The sequence below is a fragment of the Nannospalax galili genome, unplaced genomic scaffold, assembly GCF_000622305.1.
Source record: "Nannospalax galili isolate Female #2095 unplaced genomic scaffold, S.galili_v1.0 scaffold471, whole genome shotgun sequence".
NCBI classification, from domain to species: Eukaryota; Metazoa; Chordata; class Mammalia; order Rodentia; family Spalacidae; genus Nannospalax; species Nannospalax galili.
This window is the reverse complement of record NW_008330333.1, coordinates 2,941,541-2,960,259: the sequence shown is the minus strand read 5'-3', so window position 1 is coordinate 2,960,259 and position 18,719 is coordinate 2,941,541. Positions and strand designations below refer to the sequence as shown.

General features: G+C 48.2%; 2 protein-coding genes across 3 annotated transcripts in view; one reads left to right on the top strand and one right to left on the bottom strand.

Moving 5' to 3' along the window:
• The window catches only part of Ppl (periplakin), a 49,345-nt gene extending 42,603 nt beyond the window's left edge, over positions 1 to 6,742 (top strand). For both annotated transcript variants that reach the window (XM_008846562.3, XM_029570330.1), the window contains exons 19-22: positions 326 to 409; positions 1,104 to 1,220; positions 1,701 to 1,793; positions 3,195 to 6,742. In XM_008846562.3, the coding sequence (XP_008844784.1) occupies positions 326 to 409; positions 1,104 to 1,220; positions 1,701 to 1,793; positions 3,195 to 5,858 (2,958 nt within the window). In that variant the 3' untranslated portion in view covers positions 5,859 to 6,742. The remainder of the gene's footprint in view (positions 1 to 325; positions 410 to 1,103; positions 1,221 to 1,700; positions 1,794 to 3,194) is intronic.
• Positions 6,743 to 6,861: 119 nt separating this feature from the next.
• Positions 6,862 to 18,719, bottom strand: part of Ubn1 (ubinuclein 1) — a 34,344-nt gene continuing 22,486 nt past the window's right edge. Inside the window, exons 11-18 of the mRNA XM_008846567.3 lie at positions 18,097 to 18,225; positions 17,766 to 17,912; positions 16,837 to 16,887; positions 16,700 to 16,742; positions 14,510 to 15,727; positions 11,333 to 11,585; positions 11,003 to 11,092; positions 6,862 to 9,080 (exon numbers count right to left, since the gene is read on the bottom strand). Coding sequence (XP_008844789.1) covers positions 9,031 to 9,080; positions 11,003 to 11,092; positions 11,333 to 11,585; positions 14,510 to 15,727; positions 16,700 to 16,742; positions 16,837 to 16,887; positions 17,766 to 17,912; positions 18,097 to 18,225 — 1,981 coding nt within the window. The 3' untranslated portion in view covers positions 6,862 to 9,030. The remainder of the gene's footprint in view (positions 9,081 to 11,002; positions 11,093 to 11,332; positions 11,586 to 14,509; positions 15,728 to 16,699; positions 16,743 to 16,836; positions 16,888 to 17,765; positions 17,913 to 18,096; positions 18,226 to 18,719) is intronic.

The following is an 18,719-nucleotide window of genomic DNA, read 5'->3' as shown; positions in this document are numbered from 1 at the left end:
CAAGCTCCTCAGACATGGCTCACAAACTCACTAGAGAATTACATGAGATAATCTGAGGATGCTGTCGAAGCAGTGCCTGGCATTTCAGAGCATGCAATAAACACCTCTTTCCTGGCACAGATAACCATCCTCTTGGCCCTTGTTCCAGGCCTTAGTTTTAGTATTACCCTTTGTGGTGAACAAATGTACACAAGCAACAGTTCATTAAGCTTTGAACTACAGCAGGGTAACTTTCCACTCTAAGGATTCAAGCTACCCTAGCAATAGGATTGGTATTTTGTTGTTTTGTGTTTCAGTTTTGGTTTTAAGATCTCTTGTTTCACAGAACCTGCTTGATGAGATAGCAAGTAGGGAACAGGAAGTACAGAAGGTCTACAAGGATTCCCAGCAATACCAGCAAGCTGTGAAGGTGAGCCATGAGCCCTCTGTTGAACACACAAGGCAGGGGCTTTTCCACCAAGAGACAGAGATGCTCCTACAGGTTGCTGAGAAACAGGGCAGGAGCCATTGCATAGGCCTAGCCCTTTGAGAAAACAATATGGTACCAGACACCCAATAGAATCAAAGAATTATACTCTTTGAAGTAGTAAACTCTTTGGGTGGTGGGGGGGAGTATCTTAAAGGAAAAAAAAATCAGGTTAAACAAATTGTGTGACAGCCCTATTTATAATAGTCAGCAATTCCCTACACAGGACCAGCTATGGGAATGACAAACATCCACTTGATGTTTGAAGTCATCAACTGGGAAATGGAAGGTCAGTGGTAGTAGAATCAGGAGGAAAGGCTTAGGGTGCAGTGTTCACTGAGGAAGCACAACATCTGGCCTCTGGGCCTGTTGGAAAGCCTGGAAGGCTCCCTTGGTTTGTGTCTTGGCTGTAGAGGGGAACTGCAGGGCACATTTTCTTGTCTGAATGTCACTGAGGCAATTATGGCTGTTGTCTTGGGACTTCCTGGCCACCAGCTCAGGTGCAGGTGTGAGGACGATGTGTGATTATAAAATCAGCTCTTAGCCAAGAGCAGATATGAGTCTTCTAGAAGGAGCATAAAAACACAGCAGCCTCTTCTTGGCTACCCTTTCCTGCCAACCATACTTTCTTGCCCAGGACTATGAGCTTGAAGCAGAGAAGCTAAGGTCCTTGCTGGACCTGGAGAATGGAAGGAACAGTCATGTGAACAAGAGAGCCAGGCTGCAGTCTCCTGCTGCCAAGGTGAAGGAAGAGGTAAGCTCTGCATGCAGGCCGCCAGAGGTTCTCCAGGTGCTACAAGCAGGCCTCTGTGATATATACGGAAGGGAAGCCAGGGGCAAGAGCCCTCCTGGGACAAGCAAACTTGGAAGAAGAGAAAGAACTTGCTTTGGGACAATGACATCAATATGTCTAATAAGGCAACCTGGTAGGGGCTCTAGGCCAGTGCCAGACACATGGGAAGCTCCCACCTTATCCCCCTGTGCAGGTCTGCAGTGGCGGATAGTATTAGCTCATGCCACATGGGAAAATAGTATTTAGAAAGACTTGCTCACAAGTCTTTGGGCCAAGACTCAAATCTGGGTCTTCTGACTGAGCTCCAATGGTGGAGCTATGGGTAGGAATGGGCAAGCAGCACACCTGTTCCCAGCTGCCAGACTCTTTACAGACTATGTTCAAGACTATTGCTCTTGTGGCCTGTTGGCTTGTCTGTTGACCATTAAAACTTCTCTGTAGGAAGCTGCTCTTGCTGCCAAGTTCACAGAAGTTAATGCCGTCAACAGACAGAGGCTGCAGAACCTGGAGTTTGCGCTGAATCTCCTGAGACAGGTAATCCATCTTAGAGAGAATACTTCAAGTTCTCCTACCCCATGAGAAATCAAAGATTCCTCTGCCTCAGAGGCACAGCCTGTGAATACAGGGAGTGTGTCTGACAATACTTCTGAGCAGGACTAGCACAAATGCTAGCCAAGCATTTCTACTGACATGGGATAATTTCCATACCAATCCAAAAGATGTTTGCTAAGGATATACTTATCTTTTTCAAATGCATGTGTGTTCATGTATGTGAAGGTATATGTGCCTGTACATGTGCGGCTGGTACAGAACCACCATCAAGTGTCATCCTGAGAAACATCATTTCCTTCCTTTGAGACAGGGTTTCTCATTGGCTTGGAGTTCACCAATTAGACTAGGCTAATTGGCCAATGAGTCCCAGGGATCTTCCTATCTCCTTCTCCTTGGCAGTGGGACTACAAGTGCACACCACCATACCCAGCATTTTTACATGGGTATGGAAGACAGAACTCAGGTTCTCATGCTTACACAGCATCTTCCCAGCCCACAAAGTTATTTTTTAGGAGTCTATAATGCTCATGACATCATCTGACACAGAAACTAGAAGCAACTCAACATCCCTCAGCAGTGGGTTGGCTAAGATGCGACCATCCAATGAATGGCAGGCAGTGCTGGTGTTAAACAATGACATGGAGCCCTCTGAGCTAGGGTGGCATTCTGCCCTCTAGTCAGGAACTACAGAATAGGAGACTATTGTTTACATAGGAAAAGTAAACACCTGTTGTGCAAGGCCCACGGAGGCCCGATCACCTGTTAGTGGAGTTACTGATGGTTGTGGGTACTGGGACGGGAACCCAGGTCCTCTGCAAGAACAGCAAGTGCTCTTTACTGCTGAGCCATCTCTCCAACTCAAGTTGTGTTTATTTTTAAGTAGTTTATCTGTAACATGACATGTAGGTTTCGTGTTTACAAGGTCTCTAGTATTATTTTAAATGCAAAATGTTGTAGAATTGTGCACACTGACTCAAGCTTCTGTCCTGAAATCTCTAAGCAAGCTTAAATGAATATACTGATGTTTAAGATATTAAGTCAATGCACAGTTGAATGGAAGTTGAAAATAAACTCAATAGAAAAATTAAAGTGAACACATGGGGATCACTAAAAATATATGCTTTGTTAGGAGCACAGAAAATGTCTCCAAGGATGACAGACATCCGCTAGGGACAGGGCCAAAGGTGAGAGGCTGGTTTCACTTCAAACTCCTCTGTGGCTGCAGAACATTTTACCTCATTCAATTTAAAAAAGCTTGTCTGACTTTAAAAGTAACCCTAGAACACTAGTGGAGTCCCTTGGGATCATAGTATAACGAGCCCAACCTGTCCTAGGTGAGCAGACTCAGCTGCCTCTAACCATGCATTGTCTTCTCTGCCACAGCAGCCAGAAGCAGGAGTGACCCATGAGACCCTGCAAGGGAGCAAGCTGGGCTCTGATGTGGAAGAGACTTGGAAGATTAAGAAGGAACTGGAGGAAGAGATGGAGCGAAGGCAGCAGCTGGAAAACGAGGTCAAGAGTGCCCGGGAAGAAATCCGGACCCTGCAGGATCAGGGGCCTCAGGAGTCGCTGGTGAGGAAGGAGGTGCTGAAGAAGGTGCCAGACCCTGCACTGGAGAAGAGCTTCCAGCTGCTAAAACAGACCCTAGCTGATGAGCAACACAAGAACCAGCTGCTGCAGGAAGAGTTGGGGGCACTGCAGCTCCAGCTAAGAGTCCTGGAGCAGGAGACAAGGGACGGAGGGCAGGAGTATGTGGTCAAGGAAGTCCTGCGCATCGAGCCAGACAGAGCCCAGGAGGACGAGGTGCTGCAGCTTCAGGAGGAGCTGGAGGCACTGCGGAGGCAGAAGGGTGCCCGGGAGGCCGAGGTACTCCTCCTGCAGCAGCGTGTGGCTTCTCTGGCTGCAGAGAAGAGCAGGGCCCAGGAGAAAGTCACAGAGAGGGAGGTGGTAAAGCTTCAGAATGACCCCCAGCTGGAGGCAGAATACCGGCAGCTACAGGAGGAGTACCAGCAGGAGGGCACACTCCGGGAGAAGCAGGAAGAGGAGCTGAACTTCCTGCAGACCAAGCTCAGGAGGCTGGAGAAGGAGCGGGCCATGGCTGAGGGCAAGATCATGGTCAAGGAGGTGCTCAAAGTAGAGAAGGATGCAGCCATGGAGAGGGAGGTCAGTGACCTCACTCGCCAGTATGAGGATGAGACTGCCAAGGCACGCAATGGCCAGCGGGAGAAGACAGAACTGCTCCGAAAGATATGGACCCTGGAGGAAGAGAATGCCAAGGTGATGGTGCAGGAGAAGGTCCGGGAGATCGTGCGGCCAGACCCAAAGGTGGAGAGTGAAGTGGCCAACCTCCGTCTGGAGCTGGTAGAGCAGGAGCGCAAGTTCAGGGGTGCTGAGGAGCAGCTCAAGAGCTATCAGAGTGAGCTGGAGAATCTGCGAAAGCGCGGGCCACAGGTGGAAGTGAAAGAGGTGACCAAAGAGGTCATTAAGTACACGACTGACCCCGAGACCGAGCAGGAGCTCCAGCGGCTCAGGGAGGAGATCATGGACAAGACCAGACTGATTGAAAGGTGTGACCTAGAGATCTACCAGCTGAAGCAGGAGATCCAGGCCCTGAAGGATGCCAAGCCACAGGTCCAGACCAGAGAGGTGGTCCAAGAGATCCTGCAGTTCCAGGAAGACCCCCAAACCAAGGAGGAGGTGGAGTCTCTGCGTGCAAAGCTGTCGGAAGAGCAGAAGAAGCAGGTGGACCTGGAAGGGGAGCGAGTGTCCCAAGAAGAGAAGATCCAACACAAGGAGGAGGAGCTGGCACAAGGCAAGGAGAGGGTCATTCACCAGGAGGTGGTGCAGTACGAGGAGGAGCCATACCTGCGTGCCGAAGTGATTGCCTTCACAGACAGCATTGATGCAGAGCTGAGGCAGATTGACAAGCTGCGTGCAGAACTTCGGAGGCTGCAGTGCCGGCGGGCAGAGTTGGAGAGGCAGCTGGAAGAGCTGGAGCAAGAGCGGCAGGCACGCAGGGCAGCTGAGCTGGAGGTGCAACGGCTACAGCAGCGGCTGGCTGCACTGGAGCAGGAAGAGGACAAGACTGGTGAGAAGGTGACTCACACACAGAAGGTGGTGCTGCAGCAGGACCCACAGCAGGCCAGGGAGCATGCCCTACTCCAAGTCCAGCTGGAGGAAGAGCGGCACCGGCGGCAGCTACTAGAGGGTGAACTCGAGCCCCTGCGCAGGAAGCTAGCTACCCTGGAGAAGGCGGAGGTCAAGGAGAAGGTGGTCTTCTCTGAGAGCATCCAAGTGGAGAAGGGTGACACTGAACAAGAGATCCAGCGACTCAAGAAGAGCCTGGAGGAAGAGAGTCGGAACAAGAGGGGACTGGATGCTGAGGTGACCCGGCTGGAAACCAAATTATCTGAGCTAGAATTCTACAATTCCAAGTCATCCAAGGAGCTGGACTTTCTGAGGGAAGAAAACCACAAACTGCAGCTGGAGCGGCAAAATCTGCAGCTGGAGACCCGGAGGCTCCAATCGGAGATTGAAATGGCAGCGACAGAAACACGAGACCTGCGGAACATGACCACTGTGGACTCTGGAACCCACATCAACTCCAGACTGTGGTCTCTGGAGAAGGAACTGGATGACCTGAAGAGGATGTCCAAGGATAAGGATCTGGAGATTGATGAGCTGCAGAGACGCCTGGGCTCCGTGGCTGTCAAGAGGGAGCAGAGGGAGAACCACCTGAGGCGTTCCATTGTGGTCATTGACCCCGACACGGGCCGGGAGCTGTCCCCAGAAGAGGCCCGCCGGGCTGGGCTCATCGACTGGAACATGTTTGTGAAGCTAAGAAGTCAGGAGTGTGACTGGGAGGAGATATCAGTGAAGGGCCCCAATGGGGAATCGTCAGTAATCCATGACAGGAAGTCTGGCAAGAAGTTCTCTATTGAGGAAGCCCTGAAGAGCGGCAGGCTGACCCCTGCCCACTATGATCGCTATGTCAACAAGGATATGTCCATTCAGGAGCTAGCAGTTTTGGTGTCTGGGCAAAAGTAGGCCTGACTCTTCTGTCTGGCTCTTTTTGGAGGTGGATGGTTGTCTTGCTCCTACCAAGTGACCTCCTGGGTGTCTTCTGCTCTCCAGCCCTCATGCAGGCTTCTGACCTGGGTGCTTTATCCATGCTCTGTCAGGCTGTTTACAATGGCAGCTCACATGCTAATGGGATAGGTACTGGCTAGATGGGCAACTCTCAGCCTCATTCAGCCTGGGTGAGTCCCTTGCTCCCACCTCTGATGATCTGATAACCTCAGTGCATTCTGTTTCTCTCTTTCCCATACACTCTCATCAACAGTGTGATTCCCCAGAAACTACAGCACAAGAGGACATGGCTGACATGCTTATCAAGACAGCATGGACCTTAGCACAATCACATGGTGAAGTCAAGGGCCAGTCTCCTTTCTGCCTGTCTCTACTCATCAAAGAAGTAGACTGTCAAAGCTGCCAACCTGCCTTCTCAACCCTCCAGCTTTCTGGCTGAGATCCAAGTCTCCATCGGCAGTACCCCTTAGTAGCTATTCTGCCCATGAAACAGACTGGAGCTATGCTAGAAAAGGTGCCCTGAACCCACAACACCTGGTTCTTGGTACTAGAGCAGCCATGCTGTGCCAGGAAGACAGGCATCAGCAATTGTTTCCTGGTTCTGAAATGCAAATTGTAGTAGGATGGTGTTGTGTTAGCCTTAGTTTCAGCACCTTACAAGTCTTGCTCATTATCTCACTGGTATTTAGATATATGAAAGTTGATTATTCAGCAAGCGAATTCCTGGTTCTCTGTATCTCATGTATTATGTAAGAAAATGGGAAATGATAGGAAACTTATTTATGGCATGAAAATAAAAACCTGGTGGCTTGATTCTAACTCATGGCAAGGGTCACTCTACACGAGGTTGATTCCCACTCCGTGACTCTCAGCCACAATGGGCATTCTGTACACAATGGGGCTTCTGTGCAAGGAAGAATCACTTGCAAATACAGTAAAAACAAAAGAATGAGGAAAGACATTTTGGAAACCTCGAAAACAATTTATTGAGTTGCTTTATACAAGATTAACAATTTCCATACCACCCCCTAACATCAACAAAGTCGCTGCACAAAAGCCACAGCCCCTCTCACACCTAAGAAACGGCCATGCCTGGTTAAGTGCTCAGAGCCTTGCGCCTGCCAAGGAAACCCCTGCAGCCCCCTGAGCGCGCTCCACCCCACCCTTCGCTGCAGCCGGCTGTAGATCTCCCTGGCCATGGCTGTTTAAGTCATTCACTCTTTCATTACCACAAATAAAGCATAAACAAGGAAAAGAAATCTCATCAACTCCCCATCAAAGAAACATTTCCCTGAGGCAAGAGGCATCGCTAGATTCCTAAAGATGAGGGTATCCTGCTCTAGCTGCACACGCAGTGGCATGTGGGGAGGAGGGAGCACCGAAGGGGCAGGGGGGCTAGGGCCCGTTGTTTGACGGGCAGAGGAGCCTGGAGAGTTCCCACTGCTCAGCCTTTGCTGGCGGCCTCAGCTCGGCTTGGAGCTCTATACAAATCTCTTCTTTGGCTCTTTTGCTACTACCTAAGACTATTCTGTAAACAAACTGGAAATCCAAGTTGCAAAAAATATATATAATAAAGGGATAAGGAATCCACATGGCCCAGTGTGAAACCACTTGATTCTTCCATACAAAAGGAGTAAGAGCAGAGGCCAGGCCGAGGAGCTGACAAAGGTCTTGCTCCCAGTAAAGCAGAAAGGCAGTCACCTCCATAGGAATAGGGAACTACTGAGTATCACACCCTGGAGGCAGGAACCAAAAACACACCTGTCTCACCCAGGGGTGCACACAGGGTGCTGGTACTCTCCCACTATATGGCAGATTCACAGGACACGCAAGGGTCCTCCAAGTCCATGTGACACAACCACTGGGTGAGTGTGGCAACCTGGTGATGGGAGCTCTGCAATCACTGTCCTTGTCTGTCTCCTGTCTACTCCCCAGACTCTCTGTGCACTCTCCAAGTCCATACAGAAGCCCACTGCCCAGAGAGTGCCAGCACCCCAGGCCTGTTCTCTGTGGCAGATGCTTCAGAGGCCTGTCCCACAGCTCTGCCAGAGTGAGATTTCTAGGAATAAGACAAACTGGAATGTCAACCTGTAGCTTGGAACCCCTGGGCCCTCAGACATAGGAGGGCTGAGGGGCTCCCCTGCGGTCCACCTGCACCAACTCTAGAAAAACAGAGCCCCAGCTCCACTGGAAGCAGGCATTTGGGGGCCCAGATGACTTTCAAGTCAGTACAGCACAAGTTATGATGTGCAGCCATAAAAAAACCAATTAAATAAACTGTATCTTAAATACAGACTAGCTTTAAAAAAAGTCTTCATCTCAGATCCATTCAGGGGGCTGAATGGATGTGTGTTGTCAAAGTCTGCTCCACCATAAAGGCACTGGAATTATGTCTTCCTATAATGTGATGTGTGAAGAGCAGTCCCATTCTATCCAATGCGTTCAAAGTTCAAATGGTAATGATGAAAACAGCCCAAGACAGATGTCTTTAAAAATCCTACCATGATTATTCAATCTACAAAGGTCTTTTCTCTATAAGAGCTTCATTGTCATGTTCCAAGGAGAAACTGGCCCCTACAATGAGTACACATTAGGTATTCTTAGTATTCTGTAAGGAGACAGGGTCTCCTATTTGTGGCTCTGGCCCAGGTCTTGTTCTCTTGAGCACAGCTTGAGGAGGGGATGGTATCACAACCATCCAGGGATCCTACTGTGACCAGGAGGAGGCCCTGACCAGTAGGGAGCTGTGAGGTACTCAGACCAAATGCCAGAGGTTGGGCAGATCTAGAACACAGCTCTGCCAACTAATCTGCCATGGGAGCTCGTACACACTGTGCTTCCCAATATGGCCTAGGCATGCTTCCCAGCCCAGAGCTGCCCCTCCATGCCATTCAGCAACAAAGCCATAAAGCCCAGAGCACCAGGTCATTAAGTGCTTTGTGAGCAGCATGAGCCACCACTTGGTTGGAGGCCCATCAGAAGTGCTAAGAAGTGTTCCACTTTGAACTCACACCTGCTCCAGAAGAAAATCAGTGGGCAGGAAGAGCACAGCCAATGTCTGTCATCAGAGACCTATATATATTGGGCATCCTCCTAGACCCAAGTCAATCATGCTCGTCTTCCAAAGCAGTCACAATTTCCTTGGTACAATAGGCCCTTTCCCATGAAGCTGTGAAGCATCTGGAAAATAATAGGCAAAAAGAGAAGAAAGTCTTTCAGATACTCCAATTCCTTTAGGACAGCTTAAACAAACCTCACAGGAATGTAAGTGGTAATTGTCACCAAGCACAGGGCATTCTAAGGCTCAAGCCTCAAAACACTTGACAGTGGCTGTGTGCATTGTTATCTGCAACAGCCTTCAGTATGCACGGACACTAGAACCGTGCAAGCAGGTGGCTGCTGAGCATTGTCTGTAGAACAGGCACTCTGCAACATGTCATGGGCCACTGCATGCCTCAGTCAGCAATGCCATCCTATAGCAAGGCCTGATGATCACACAGAATCCAAGCAATGATCATTCTCTTGCCATATAAAGACACTCAGGTACTGGAGGGACAAGGGCAACAACATTGAGTTCATATGGGAGGAAGGGAAAGCAAAGCAGACACAAGTTGCAGCTCACTGTTAAGACACTGAGCTCTCCTTCCCAGTCCCTCCCAGAGCTCTGCAACATCCACAGCACAGCTCAGAAGGAAGCTCTCTCTGCTAACCCATTTTTCATAGCGGTTTTGATTGCTCCCCAGTTTTTTTCTTTTCCTTCCTGGTACTGATAATGCTAGGCAAGTGCTCTACCATTGAGCTATAACGCCAGTCCTTCAGGTACCTTTTGAAGACCAGTGGGAAAAGAGGAAAATTGTATAAGAACTCAACCTCTTTCTTTCTTTCCCCATCCCTTTATTAGCTGAAAAAAATACCACAGATCCAGGTCTGTTTCCAATGGCTCTTCAATGACTTTTGTTTTTCTCAAAAAGGACCGTTTCCAAATCAAGTGAAGATCAAATATCTCGCTTTCACACCACATAGGCTAGGTAGCTGGGGAGGCTACCATACTGCACTTAACTCCACTGGCAGGTGCTAGTCTATGAAGGAAGTCCTTACATGCCACTGCTTCTCCAGAGGAAAAGGAAAAAACTACTGTCACAGGCTTACTCCTTAAAGAAGCCAACTTCTCACTTGGAAACCCTCATCCCGACATTGCTCCTGACATTCACTACAGTCTTCAGTTTGAGGACATGGATACCAGGGACCCGCAGCAGACAAGGAGCTGTGGGGCCCATATTGTCCACTAGTGGGTAACAGCACACACAGCCACAGAGTCTGCATCTGACTCCTGCCCTACACCAATCCCAGAGTTCCCTCAGTTCAGACTGCCTCCTCCCAGTGTGCTTGGAACAAGTCTAGAGTGGTAAGAACACCAGGTCAAAATCAAGTTCTTACTAGGTGCCTATGGCACATATGTCCCATTCTCGTACCATCAACCTGGCAACACATATACCTAGAACTTTCAAAGCTGCCTACTTCCAGAAGCACCATTCTGTCAGGAGACACTGGCCTCATTCCTTGTGTGCTTCTAAATCTGTTTCCATGAAGAATTAAACCAGGTCCAGGCCAACTTCAGAGATAAAAGGTCCCTCCTCACAGTATTGTACTATGGCCTCTCAATTGCCTTGTGGATACTGGTTCTCTTTCACAAAACTAAGTATAGCAAGTCTCTACCACCAGATGATGCCTAGTAGAAAAAAAGCATTTTACCATGAAGGCCCTCCATTGGCTCTCCTTGGAGGAGAGCTACCATTACCTTCTTTCTCTTTAGATGCATGTTAAGGGTTGGAATACCTCTGCTTCACACTCAGGCTTCACTACTTCCTGTTCTCACACAGGCTAAGCCTGTCCCAGTGGCCATTCCAAGTGTGAACCAAGAGAAGCCTGTAGTGGTACAGGCTTGTCATTCTGATACCCACAAAGACACAGTCTCGAAAGACAAAGCAAGATGACCACACAGAGACGAGGCAGAGCCGGCTGAAAGCCCTGGCAGCATGGCTCCTAAGCGTGGAAGGGAATGACGCACAGAGCATGTGGCACACTGCCCATCTGGCAATTACCTGGCAGACTCTGCGGGACATGGGTGGACACAGCAGCGTGTGGGAGAGGCGCTGCATGGGGTGGGCTGGAGTGCAAACCAGCCAGAAGACCTGAGAGAAACAGGAGGGGAGAGAAGAACAAAACACACACATTGAAGACAAAACAGAAAAGCAGCTCGGGCAATCCAGAGCCTCAGACAACCTGTGGGCCAGGCTGGAGTAAAACCCAAAGCTTGGGGGGCTCTGCATGTTCCCAGGAGGTGCTCCCCACAATCACACCAAATATACACAAGACCCATCAGACCCAACATAGCACACAACATAGGGACAGAGGCAAGAAACAGCACTTACTGTGGCTGAGGCCATGATGGAAGGTCCCAGGGGCTGGGCCTGTGACAATGGCATCCTTAGAAACCCCTGCTTTGGCAGAGGAATCTGCACTGAAGGAGAGTACATGAAGTGGAAATGGGACAGGGGTGGTTATGATCCCCAGGGAATTCGAGTTCATGGCCCCAGGAAGCTTGGGGCTGCTGGACTTGTAGGATGAAGGTAGCAGGTTTAAGGGAGAAGAGCTGGTCAGCAGCACTGCCCCACCGGTTCCTTTCTGAGAAAGAAACACATACACAGTCAGAACCTAACCTGTTCACAGTCAACCCACACCAAATTAATCACACATGACAAGGAAGACATCAAACACTTACTGTATAGCTCCCAAAAGAGGAATGAGGAAGTCTCTCTGAGCTAGCACAGAGTGGCTTCCAGGTTAAACAGTTCATTTTAAATATGCTTCTTTTATAAAGGAAAATAATATACCATGTATGGATATCCATAATGCATAAACTCATATATATATTTAAGCATAAAATATACAACATATACATTCATATTTTGTATGTATTATTACATAAATCTGTGTAACAAATACATTAGGTCACTAAGACCTAAATTTGGTTTTTGTTATTGTTGCTTCTTCTTGTATTTAGAATCGCAAAACTTTTTATTAAAAAGCATCTTCAGACAAATTTAAAATCTAGGAGAGTCCTTAAAACCACCCAAGGAATTCATAAATACAGAGAGGCAAGTTTCTCATTTAAAAAGATCCTATTGAAAATGAAGATGGTAACAGGCATTAGTCTCACTCCTGAGAGGCAGTAAAATCCTCACCATCAAGAATTAAAAACAGGAGGGGCTAGAATAGATGGCTCAGGGATTAAGAGCACTGGCTGCTCTTGCAGAGGACCTGGGTACAATTCCCAGTACCCACATGGCAACCAACAACTGTCCCTAACTTCAGTTCCAGGGACTCCAGCACCCTCTTCTGACCTCCTCAGGAATTGCATGCCATTGGCATACTTACATACATACAGGCAATACATTCATACACATAATAAAATATTTTAAAGAATTAAAAACAAAAATTTTATGCACATATATGAGTATTTTGCCTCCATGTATATAAGAGCATCATATGTGTCCAATACCCTTAGAGGCCAGAAGAGGGTGTTGGATCCCCTGGAACAGGAGTTATGGACAGTTGTTAGCCCCATGTAGGTACTGGAAACTGAACCCAGGTCCTCTGCAAGAGTATACAGTGTTATTACCTGTTGAGCCATCCCTCCAGCTCCACCATCCAGAATTTATGGTTTAATTCCTCCACTAAACAGGATGAGACTTTTATGGTTTAATCAAGATGAAGTGTCCCTAAGTAACATTCCTAGCTGGTTCTCCACAAATTCAAGTTCAGGTGACAGTGAACATTCCTGTCCTATCTTCCTTTTAGATTTGTGCCTATTCTCTCCTTTTCATCACAAAGTAAATTGTAAAGCTTCTCTGTAGCATAATACTGGAATGTGGCCAGTGAAATCTAACTGCACTGAAATCATACATGATTGAACTTTCAACTAGAATAAATAGTGCATATTCATGAATTCTAATGCCACAGTAAGTTAGAATATAAAGGAACTCAAAGAAGTCTTGTTAAGCTGGGCTATAATTGAGATTAGGAGGCAGGGGCAAGTGGATCTTTGTGAGCTGTAGGCCAATCAGGGCTACATAGTAAGACCCAGTCTAAGAAACAGTCATCCTGTTCAATGTAGAAGATGAGGCAGCTGCATCCTAGAAGAGTTCATTTGGGCTGAAGTTACAGGTTATCCTCTACAGACACTTATGCTCTTTGACTTGGAGCCAGATTGTAGTCCAGGTTATAGACACCTCAGGAAGACAAAGCATGAACTGATATGAAAAAAACATGAGGAATCCTAACATGACAGAAATCTTCAACATTTCACCATGGCTACAAATCTCAACCCAAGGGCTCACAGGAAATAGGAAGCCCTCATTTTGTTTTTGAGACAGTCTCATAGGTCATACCAACCTGGAATTACATAGCTGAAGATGACCCTGAATTTTGGATCTTCCTACCTCTACACTCCCCAGTGCTAGGGGTTATAGGCATGTATACCACCACACCCAGTTTATGTGGTGCTGAGGATCAAACCCAGGGCCTCATGCTTGCTAGTCAAGCACTCCACCAATTGAGTTACACCCCCAGCCAGTCTAGAAAGTATAGTCAAAGCAACTTCAAGTCAATGATTTCACCTTTTCTTTCTTTTTTTTCTTTTTTCCTGGCAGTACAGGGGATTGAATCTAGGGCCTGGTGCACGCTAGGCAAGTGCTCCATCACCAAGCCACAGCCTCAGTTTTGAGGACGTGAGCTTGAATCGCCAGAACCCATATAAAACTAGGGATGGTAGCATCAATCTATAATTGGGTACATCTGTAAAATGAGAGGCAGAGACAAGAGAATCCTTAGAGGTTCAAGGCCAGAGAATCTGGTATATACAACAATGAAGAAAGGGGCCCTGTCTCAAAGCAAGCAGAAGGTGTAGACCAATACCCAAGGCTGTCCTCTGACCTCAACACACATGCCATGGCACACGTGCTCCTGCTCATACACACAAATGCATACACTCATACACACATTTTTTTTCCTGGAAACTAATGTTCAGAGTCACCATACAGTATGGTATGGAGTAAGACGTCTCTAGCATGGAACTCACTACATAGAGCCAGCTAGCTTTGAACTCAGAGATATTCTGTCAAGTCACCTTTGACCTGCAGAGTTCTTCAAAGCCAGTCAGAGAATTGCTCTGAGGAGGTACTGCTGTTTATGATGAGACACGAACACTTCCTGACTGCCACCTAACAGCTGAAGGCACCCTCATTCTATATGCACAGATTGTGGGCTCACTCTGTGCCATGCAGGCCTAACTTCTCCAGGGATTCATGCACTTCCCCCAACCCCCCACCCCCCATTCCCCTGCCAAGGAGACATTCAGGCTATACTGATCCTCCCACCACCAGAAAAGGTCAGACTGAACAGGAAATCCAGTCTTCCAGTGTCTGATCTCATTCACTGTCTCTGCCTGACCTTCAATTTCAGACCACATTTTCAGCTCAGGGCAAGGCAGGTGGCCTTGTCTTCAAGGCCCCTTAAATTGGGGTGGGCTGCCATGCTGGAATACTCACTGGCAAGGAGGTAGATGATGTCATACTACTAACTGCAGTGGGCTTCAGGGAGGAAGTCAGTAACTTTGCCACTCCCTGGGTCCCACCACCAGAATCTCCATTTGAACCTCCGGGTGGAGCCACTAGGGTCAGCTTCTGGGAAACAGGCGGTTTCTTCACAGCTGAGCTTGGGACTGCTCGGCTGGCAGGTTGTCCTGTGGAGGGAGGCTGCACGCCAGGGAGCAAGGTCCCAGAAACAGAGCTCTGCACTGACGTTCCTCCAGACAATGGGCTGCCGGAAGAAGCCCCATGTTTGGAGATCGAGCCAGCAAAGGGATTATTCTTGTAAGATGGCCCCACAGAGCTGGCTGGATGCTGTTTTGCTGGATGGCTCAGGGCAGTAGAGGATGAGGCTGGAGTCTTATGAGAGCTGCTGCTGGAGGCTGGTGAGCTTCCTGAGGAGGCTGGTGTAGAGGCATGGAAGGCCTGGCCTTTGGCTGCTGTCTTTACCAGCTGCAGGAGGGAACGATGACACTGTGGAGAAGAGGCCTTTGGGCCTTGGAGCTTGTTGACAAAGGGAGCTGAGGGGGTGAAACTTTTCTGCTGAGTGCCTGCATGAAAGACTTTGACTTGAGGGCCGGCCACAGGAGCTGCTGCCTGGGGTCCGTGAGACGTCCGTGGCAAGCTGTGGTGCTTTGTTTTGGACTGATGCAATTCAGACAGGCCTTTGCTGAGAGGAGCCTGACAAGACAGCTCTTTGTAGCCAGAACTCTCTGTTTTTTTCTCCTGAGAGGACTGCCCCAGTGCTAGAGCCTGTTCAGCCAGAAAATTAAGGGGTGACTGCAGGGTGTTAGTGTGAGGTGGTGCAGAAGGACTGGGTTTTGCAAAGTTCCGTTTTTCTTCTGTACACAAAACACCAGTAACTTTTTCTACTGGTGCTTTGGAGGGTGCAGGTAGTGTGAATTCAGAACTGCCAGCTGCTCTGCTATTCAACACAGCCAGCTCCTTAGACACAGCTTCCACTGAGGAAGCTGGATTCTGAACCAAGTCTTCATCCAGTGAGTCCTCTAGGGTGACAGGAGCAGGGTCAGCAAGGCCACCAGTCACCTGGGATGGGAGATCCCTGCTGGTGGCCCCAATGCTCTGGCCTCCTCCCTGGTGCTCTGAAGGCAAAGCAGTGGGACCACCAAGCTGTCCTGATGGGATGGAAACTTTTTTGTCAGGCTTAGCAGATGAGTCCTAAAGGAAAGCAAAAATGCTGATAGTTAGAAGTGTCCAAAGAAGTCAACAATGGCCTGTTTGTGAGGATGTCAACATGTGAGAAACTCAAGCTTCCTGTGTAATTACAAAACCAGGGATGGATGAGAACAGGTGCCACACCTGCTTTGCCTTGTAGCACTGTCTGGTATGTGTCCAGCTGGCTGGGGCTGAGTTTAGCCCAGCATGCTTTGTTGCTAAGTACACACACGCCCACAGCAAAATTTTCTCCTTTTGGTTTCTGAAAAAAATACAAGACTTGCTGAAGGAGACTCTGCCCACTGGCATTCACACTATCTTGGATGTTCCTGGCCACAATAAGACTGATGCAGAACATGAAAATTGTCTTAATTTAGCTTTCTTTTCCTTTGCCTTTTTTCAGTTCCTGTCTCCTCAGTCTTTTTCACAGGAAGGGGAATGGGATTTATCCCATTACTCTTGCATCCCTGGTACTCAACACAGTGTGTCCTCACATGCTATAGGAGCTTGACAGATACTCAGGAATAAACAACTCATACATCTGTTCTTACAGTCTCTTTAAGTACTGTTAAGGGAACCCTGAGCCTCAAGAACTGGTAAAAGTTTGGCAAGTATCAATGCTCTCACTGAGAGCTTTCTGTGACATCTAAGGTGGTTTTCACATCTCTGGGCTCCACCTACTATACTTCCCTGTAGTTCTGCCAGGTAGCTCAACAGAGACATCACTCCTTCCTGCTGCTCCAAGCTAACAGGCACTCAGGAGTGTACTTCCCCCCCTATCAAACAGCTCGACCTCCACATCTGCAGTGTCCTGCAATCCTCAGATCTCTGAGTTATGGAAGTTCAAGAATGCTATATGAATAGATGTCCCCTGACCAGTAAAGCTCAACAAGCAGCCATGGTCACTGGAAATTTCCTAAGCAGATTTCAGGAAGAAGAGGACAGCTGGCACCTGACCCAAGCAAGCTGACTCACCTTCACCTTGATTTTAGGAGGAGCTATTACTTTCTTCTTGGCCCTGTTCAAAGAAATGAACACAAACATGGTTCAGAGATCTACAAATGGAGATTAAAACAACAGTATCCTGAGAAATAAAATAAGGAGGCACTCACAGGAGTGATGTCAGGTGTCCATGGCCTCGCCGGCTCTCCTTAAACAAAGTCCTGAAAGAAAGAGTGCTGGGTATCACATTTGCCCCTGCATGCTACAACTCTTGCTTCTGTTGCTTTCTTAGAGACCCTGGTGCTCACTGGCTATTTCTCACTGAATCTAGCTAACAACTGAAACAAATTCCCACTGAGTAGCCACACCAACTACCCTCAAGTCAGGAGTCCAGGCTTTACCAAGAAAGCTAATGGCTCTGCCCCAACATCTCATAGCCATGTGTTCCCCACGGCATGGCACCTTCCTAACTGGTATTCTCAACCTTCCCTGGTATTCTCAACCTTCCCAAGGAGAAAATGTGGAGTATCCCACAGTGTATCTTTTTTTCCAGGGAAACTTGACAAAAATGGTCTTTATATAAGCCCAACCTATAAGGAAAAAAGAGTAATTTCCAAGGTTCTGTAACTGTCCAAAGCACAGAAACAATGGCCAACATCAGCAGCTGCTATATTCCTATGCCCTGTATCCAGCAGACATACTCCACTCATGGGCAGCAATACATGAGAATGAGACTCTGGGATAGATGCCCAGTACTAGGTTCCAGTATGACATCTGCACAGCATCTTGTGGATGAAACTTTTTACCCCAAGATGATGCTACCTCTCAGCCTCAGTACAGTCATTGCATCAACACAAAAAGTCTACACTGTGATGAGAAGAGCATACAGCCAATCCTCCAACTGAAGTGGCTCAAGGAATGACAAGAATTGAACCCCCACAAGCAACATTCCTCTTCTAGACTTATGAGACTCTTCTTCAGATCCCAGTATGTCCCCAGGTAATCAATTGATATCAGAGTTAAGCCAGCAAGACAGTGACTTCTGAGGGCAGGGGTCCTTGTCAGCCCAGACTACCCCACGTCATCATGAGGGCCTCACCTGGCCTGCATCCAGCCTTTAGGCCAGAGGGGCTTGACCTCAGCATCCAGAAAGGCCTTCACACAGTCCTCCCAGGCCTGGGCCTTGCTGCTCCTTTCCAGATCACGGCTTTCCAGTTTGATTTTCACCACCTGGCACAGCAGCTCCCTGAGGAGCAGGCAGAGATCAGAAACTTCCTGCCACCCCAAATGCTGTTTTATGGTTGCCATCATGTGCTTTCAATAGCTCCATGAAAGTAAACAATCCTAACCTTCAATAGCAATATGGAGTCAGGCTCAAGACCCTAGCCCCACAAGCCCTCCAAAGAGGCAAGGTCTCAGTTTGTGCACACCTGATTTCATCATTCCACTGGAATTTCTTCCGGGGCCCCATTATCCTCCTGCCTCCCCTTTCCTCATCTTCTTCCTCATCAGAACAAATACGTTCTCTCTGTTCCTTGTCTTTCTCCTCTTCCAGCATCCTACAAAGGGAACAGAAAAAGTCTTGAGATCCTCCTGCCCACCAGTTTCTCCTTCCTTCCTTCTACAACATCCACTTCGATTTAAAATCAGAAAATGCTAAAGAGCCTAAAGTCTCTTTGGAAATTTAAGTAAACACTGAGAAGTATATAGAGAGGAGACAGAGGCCTGGAGAAATGGCTCAGTGGTTAGGAGCACATACTGCTCTTGCAGAGGAGCCAAGTTCAGTTCCCAACACCCATGTCAGACAGCTCATAGCTGCCTGTAACTCGAACTCCAGGAGATCTGACATATCCTCTCTGGACTCCCTAGGAACTTGCAGTCACACATGCACATTCCCACACACAGATCCACATATATACATATAATTAAAAATTTTTTGAGGGGGCTGGAGAGATGGCTCAGTGGCTAAGAACACTGATTGTTCTTGCAGAAGACCCGGGTTCAAATTCCAGTACCCACATGACACCTAACAACGCTCCAAAACTCCAGTCCC